At 51.7% G+C, this 6,487-nt stretch overlaps 1 protein-coding gene across 4 annotated transcripts; it reads right to left on the bottom strand.

The window, feature by feature from the left end:
- Positions 1-188: 188 nt before the first annotated feature.
- ARL9 (ARF like GTPase 9) lies at positions 189-6,232 on the bottom strand. 4 transcript variants are annotated; one of them, XM_069784886.1, is made up of 5 exons: positions 5,454-5,625; positions 4,270-4,344; positions 3,070-3,401; positions 2,483-2,658; positions 189-1,378 (listed from the first exon to the last, which is right to left on the bottom strand). In XM_069784886.1, exons 4-5 carry the CDS (start codon positions 2,621-2,623, stop codon positions 1,199-1,201), a joined length of 321 nt encoding a protein of 106 aa, XP_069640987.1. In that variant the 5' UTR covers positions 2,624-2,658; positions 3,070-3,401; positions 4,270-4,344; positions 5,454-5,625; the 3' UTR covers positions 189-1,198. The 4 variants fall into 4 exon arrangements, with proteins under 4 accessions (XP_069640987.1, XP_069640979.1, XP_009916078.1 ...); XM_069784878.1 differs by lacking the exons at positions 3,070-3,401; positions 4,270-4,344 and adding an exon at positions 5,979-6,232 and having other exon boundaries at positions 5,454-5,622; XM_009917776.2 differs by lacking the exon at positions 3,070-3,401.
- Between the last annotated feature and the right edge of the window lie 255 nt (positions 6,233-6,487).

Here is a 6,487-nt window from a genome sequence, read left to right as displayed (position 1 = left end):
CCGCGCCCCTCCTGTCCCCACCCACCGGCGGGCGGCCCAGCCGCCGCCATGGCGCGCGCTCCCGTCGCCACGGCAACAGCGGCGCCCGCAGCCCCGCCCCGCCCCGCCCCGCCGGTAACCGGCGGCTCCTCCGGCCTCTGGTTCTCCGGCGGGCTCCGCGTTGGGGTAAATGAAGGCCGGACCACCGCTTAGGGTACAAATTTTCTGCTTTATGCACCCGAAGGACGAAACTATAAAACCGTCGGTACAGTACATGCGGTTGCAAAACAGGTCCTTGAGGGAACGGCTCCGGGATCAGGCGTTCTTGGAGTGGAACTACAAGGACGCTGGGAGAGCGGCACCCGTCAGCAACTCACCCTCCTCGCCTGCCGCACTAACAGACAACAGACATCGCTTCCCAAAAACAACAGGTTTTTCACACGTACGACTGCTTGCTCGAGGACAGCCTGGACTAAACCAGAACAAGCCACTCAGCCCTATGGAGGAGTCTCCCACCTTTGGTGCCAATTTAACTTAAATGCTTCCAGTCACTACGTTAAATTACACTGCTTTGTTTTTTTCCCTATAGGCAAAGAAACACCTAATGTCTTCCTGCTTTCATTTTCTTGTTCTTACCCACTAAAGAAGCCGTAACCAACCCAACTTCCAGAGATCGCTAATTTGCCGCTCCCTTAAAAGCCAGCTCCAATACGGCAACAACAAAAATTGTCACCGCCGAAAATATCAGCTGCAGCACTTTACATTTCTGACACTGTCAAGAAGTGAGGTCTCATTTTTAACAGAACAACATTGCGAACAGGGTTCTGTAAAACCTGTGAAGTAAATATATTTCAATTTAAGCCTGAGACATCAAGCCAGGTTAAATTCACTGGATACAACTTTGCTCCACTGAAGTCAATGCTTGATTCCCACCTGGCAAGAAGCCATTTCAGCCCACCTAAGCTATATATCCCCTTAACTCTGCTGTCCAGGAGACGAACTTTCCCCTACAAATACGCTAAAAAATAGACTACTTTTCAAATGTATTTTCAAACCACTACAAATTAGGTTTTCTTACCAACTAGACATCATTTTCAGAGGAATTCCACACCCACAAGGAAAAGGTATCTGCATGTTTCAGTTGTCATGCAGCAAACTGACCATACGCTAACAACGCGTCTCCCTCAGCTGCAGATACCACATTGTAGGAAAAGAGCTGTCACTGGGTTTCCAAAACCAGCTGTGCTATCAGCTCCTTGGCATCCTTCATGCTGGAGGAGATCTCGGAGCCATCCTCGGCCACGTGGGTACCAATCAAGAACAGCTTCCTCTCGTCCCCAATATCAGACAGTGCCAGAGCATCGTGGATATCGGTGATGCAATATGCACCTTCGAGGTCCTGATACACAAAAACAAAACAAGCCTGTTAGTTGCATGAGGTGGCAGCACCATTCCTGCTTTGAGCCACTGCCTTTGTCCAGGGAGAGGAAGGGTCTCAAAAGGTTCTGGGGGCACCATTCTTACATACTTTCTATGAGATCAAGTTCCCATGCCCTAAAATGCTTTTGGAAAAAAAATGTTTATACTTAATCTAATTTCTTCCCAAAGAAACAAGGGTACAGTTCTGTCTCTAGTAATCCCAGTGTTTCTGATAATAATGTAAGACTAGCTGTACAAGGCAGACAAAAGTCTTGCTGGCCCAAGACCCCAGGTGCCCAGCACAGAGTTACAAGAAGAGGGCAAACGTACAACAGTCATTCCCTGCACACCTTCTCAGCCACCAGTGTTTCTGACTCTGGGACCTAGAGAATAGTAGCATTTGCATTCGATGAAGCCAAAGCCTGCGTTTGCACTCAAGGGCGACACAAAGGACTACTAGAAATTTAGAAGGTAAAAACGTAGAGCAAACCGAGCACACAGCCCTCATAAAAGAAAATCTGGGCTTAAAAACCCTGGGCTGTTCGATCATCTGACCATACCAGAGGCACAATTCTATTCCAGGTACAGCACCAGTCACTGACACTTTCACAAAGATCTTAGGAGAAAGCACTGCCTTGTGAGGAAAGCTGCTCTTCTCTCAGGCTTCAGCAGCAGCCTTAGGAGCAATGAACCGGACAATCTGAAGGTAAACAAGGGTGCTTCACTTTTCGGCTGCTGCTAGGTGAAGTGCTACTCCTAGACAGACATTCAGAACAGAAACCTAACTCCAGGTCTAACTGTGGTGTCCCTTGCAGCTATCAAACCTTGCAACTCTACAGCAGTTTCCACCATTACTTCCACCCACAGCTCTGATTGCACCATCTGCAAGTGCAGGACCTGTATCTTGCAGATCCAAAACTCAATCTCAGATTATTTTCTTTTGCGGTCAACAGGTGTCCCAGAAAGACCCCCAGGTCCCAGCCACGTGGCCTCCTTAAAGGCATGAAGCCTCCTTTGAAAGGCTTTGTTGCTGTTTTCAGAGCGGCTGCCAGCCCAAGCTCAGCTAGCAGCAGGGAACTCTTACCTGCTTGTTGGCCAGAACCACCACCGGCAGAGTGGAGTTGTTCTGGATCAGTTGATGAAGCAGCTGTTTTGCCACAGGCAGTCGGGCATGATCGGCTGAGTCCACAACATAGATCAGCAACAGCACTTTGGGCAAGTACATCTTCCAGTATGAACGCAGAGATTCATTGCCCCCGACTGGAAGAGAAGACAGCAGCACAGGATTCACCAAGTAATCCAACCAGCACTACTCCCAGAGGTGCAGACAGCAGGCCCTGGGCTGAAAACCCAAGGTATTTGGGTTAACAAAACTCCAAAGTATTTGGGCTACTGTATATGAGACTGGAAATAGCTTTATTTTCCCCAGTCAAGCCCCATGCAGGTATATATGTGTATGCTGTGGAGAAAAAAAAAAAACAAAAACAAAAAACAACCCTTCCATTTTAAGCTCTTATTTTGAGAGGATTCTGGGTTCAGTTTCTTTATGGTTGCTTTCTGCCTTGTTGGTTCTTGCTCTCAAGCAAGTAGGGAGAGTAGAAAGAGGTTCAGCGTCCATAAACACCACGTGAGAATGTCCCCATATAACCCATCTCCACATGCCCATCTCACCTTAAGACAAAGCAGGCCTACAGTTTCCAAAGAAGAAATTTAGCTCTGAAGTGGGGAGAGCTCTCATCAGATTTGTGTGACACTAGGGACTAGTTCAAAACTCCCACAGCTTTCATACTGTCAATAACCAGAGGTGCTTAGGAAGAGAGAAAAATCAAGCCCCAGCAGACTCTTCAGGCAATCCTTGGGAGAAATCTTTGCACAGGATACATTTCTACCTGAGCTCTTCTCTGCTCGATACAGAGGAAAACTGTCCACCTTCAAAACCAGGCCTTGTAACAATTCTGTGGTGAAACCATATGGAGCAAGTTGCTCAAGATTGTTGTTCCCATCTGGGAACAAAAAGAGTTTAGTAGTTTGCTGAGTTTAATAGAAACAGGAAGAGCTAACAGTATATGAAGTATTTCAGATGTGTTTTCAGCTCTCCAGGTCTTCTCCTAAGTACGCTGCAGAACCACTCACTCAAAAGTATTGAGGTGCTCAAAAGGCACAGGTGAGTCTCCCAAAAGTAGCAAGTTTTCAAAGCAATACCTCTGGGGTTCCTTCAAATTGTCTCCTGCCTTACACGAGAGCTCTTTTCAAAACTGACTTGCTAGTTGGCCATCTTTTACTGTCCTCAGTGACTTTGTTCTGTTTCAAAGCAATTTTACTTTCACTTAAGTCAAAACGATTCAGTAGTTTCAAGAACACAGAAAGGGAAGCAACAATTCCCGCTACGGCATGCCTGCCTCTTCAAGAGCCCCAGCATACCTGCAGGCAGAACTGCAAGTCTGCCAACTGTGGAAAGGGGCCAAAGGGCTGTGACTGACATGTCACACTTGGGACAGATGCCTCCGATTCTGTACTGTGACATTGTGGGGGCTCACCACTGTTCCCTTTGTTAAGTGCATTCATGCATAGCATAACCCAGGGGTCAGCAACCTCACAGAGAACGTTTTTTTATTCCCAAACCAGTAGGAACTCAGCAGAAGCCAGGAGCTCCTATCCTTTACAGAGGCAAGCTACCACCCACTTAGCTATATAATGGTACAAAGAAAAAGATAGAACAGTTTTCTATCTGTCTAAGCCAGCAAAATAAAAACCCTGCTGTCTGCTGATCACCTTGTGCCATGTGATCACAGCATAGGCTGCTAACCCCTGGACTAGGCGATGGTACAGACTGGATAAGTAACCAGATTAGAGAGCCATGCACGGATTTACCTGGCTGAAACTGGCCTGAGACATTTCATTTCCCATGGGTCAGATCGCAGCCATCACATCTCAGTCACTACCAACCTGGACCAGAGAGGGAAGGACGACTCAGAGACAACAGGTTCTGCCATGGGTGCACAGCACTGGGCCCAGGCCATCCCCAGGCAGGAGCAGAGATGCTGTGGGTTTCTCTGGGCTCAGCTAGACAAAGCACCTCCCAGTAGGAGACACAGGTGTCTCATACCTACTAGGATCTCTGGAGAGATGACTTCCCTAAGACACTGCAGAGACTCCGATGGTAGTAGGACTAGGAACGAAACTCTGCCTTAGCAGCCTCATCCTCACATCCCAAAAACTTACCTGGGAACAGCGCGACTCCTTTAGGCCTGCTGACAAAGGTATGGAGGTGTCTATGGGCTAGCTGTCAAGTGAGCCGGTTGAGCACTGGTACAGCACAGTGCAGAAACAGCAAGAAGTAGCTTCTGCCTCCACAGAAGGCAGGCACTGATGAGGCTAGGATGTCAGCCTCTCTGTACGAGGGACTGACCTGACTCCAGGGCCTCTACCTTCCCCATCAGCTAGCTGCACCTAGAACAGCTGTGGCACCCCAAAAGCATCACAGGAGACGCTCTCTGCAGGCATGGACAATACTCAAAAATCAGTGCTAAGGACAACACAGAAAATTGGTGAAAACCCAGACATTCAAAAGCCATTAAACACTAGAAAACACCACTTAGGAGGCTTTTGAACAAAAAGGGTACAAAGGTTTTCTCTTCCTCCTCTCTTCTTTCACCTTATTATTCATTCCCCTTCGGCTCTTGCCCTTTGCCAGGCATGAGCACCAAGGAGAATCTGTACAACACATAATGGCAACGGACCACCACACAGGTCTTACCAGGGACACCTCTGCTTTGGGCTGGTTTCACATAATCAGGCTTGTTCCCCTTCTCTCTCTGGGAGCAGAACTCCCTGGAGGACAGGGCTGAACGAACACAGACCTCCTCTAACACCAGTATATCATCTCCTTCAAGAAGTGGGGTGGGAAAGCAGAATCCCTAAGGAGAAATTAATCACAGCTTCGTGTTATCAGAGCGGGCACGAGGGGATGTGGAGCTTTTTAAAATACGGGCCTGATCCCTAGGGCACAGGATAGGAACTTATTTTACGTTCCATACTAGAACAGGTTCACTCACTCTCCAGGAACTCCATCTGGGACTCTTCGGTGTTGATGCAGATGGCGTTGAAGCCCTCGGTGGGAGCCACGCTGCGCTTGACGTGGTTAGTTGCCAGGGAGCGGAGAATGCTGGTCTTCCCAGCCCCATCCAGGCCCAGCACCAGTATCTGCTTGCCGTGTCCTCTACCCTGCAAAGGGAGGGGCAGCAGGCTTAGCCAGGCAACCAGGCAGCGCAAAGCTTAGCGGGGCTGAGGGAAACGGGGTGTCTGCCCACGCCCGTACGGGGGGAACAGCAAAAACCACTTCAAGGTGAAGAGGGAGACCATGGGAGGCCAGGGACGCCCGCCGGCCCCGGCCCGACCGCGGGCAGCCGCAGAGGAAAGCGGAGAGAGCGGCCCCGGCCTGCCCGCCCCGCCGCGGCCTGGGGGCCCGGTCGGACCGAGGCGGGCGGGGGCGGCGCAGCCCCGCCGAGAGGGCCCGGGTGGCTCCGCCGGCGCTCCCCGACCCGGCGACCCCGCCCGCTGCCCCGACCCGGCCCCGGTACCTGATCGGCGGCGGCGGCTGCAGGGCGGGCGTCCGCCGGCGCGGCCCGGCTCCGCAGGCGGGCCCAGGCCCAGGCCGCCACGGCCGCGCCGCCCGCCACGGCCAGCGCCGCTCCCCACAGCGCGGCGGGCCGCAGGCGGGTGCCCATGGCCGCCCCGCTCCGCTCGGCGCCCGACGGCGTGCAGGGACGCACGGACGCAGACGGACACAGGGACTCACGTACGGAGAGCTCGCTCGCCCCGCAGCCCTGTGCGCCGGCAGGGCTCCCCCTGCAGCCCCAAATGCAGGGCTCCCTCCCCCGACAGCTGGGCTCCCAACGTCAGACTGAGATCTTAACTGGTTTCAGTAAAAAGCGAACCGTTTCACAGGTGGCTTTTTGCTGTTTGTTAGAGGAAGGCAGGCCTTCCCCACAGCTGCTGCCCTCTTCCCCCCGCAATGGGATTTGCTCCCAGTTCGCTTCTACTTAGGCACCCATCTCCGGGACACGCAGTCAGGGCACTGTCCAGGCAG

This window comes from Haliaeetus albicilla, chromosome 1 (genome assembly GCF_947461875.1).
Source record: "Haliaeetus albicilla chromosome 1, bHalAlb1.1, whole genome shotgun sequence".
In the NCBI taxonomy this organism is placed as follows: domain Eukaryota; kingdom Metazoa; phylum Chordata; class Aves; order Accipitriformes; family Accipitridae; genus Haliaeetus; species Haliaeetus albicilla.
This window is presented reverse-complemented; position numbering and strand designations above follow the sequence as displayed.

Coding starts and splice junctions, on each gene's coding strand:
- ARL9 (XM_069784878.1), bottom strand. CDS start 6,125: ATGGGCACCCGCCTGCGGCCCGCCGCGCTGTGGGGAGCGGCGCTGGCC. Junction 5,623..5,978: donor CAGCCGCCGCCGCCGATCAG/GTACCGGGGCCG, acceptor CTCCCTTTGCAG/GGTAGAGGACACGGCAAGCA. Junction 1,379..2,482: donor TGGTTCTGGCCAACAAGCAG/GTAAGAGTTCCC, acceptor TTTGTGTATCAG/GACCTCGAAGGTGCATATTG.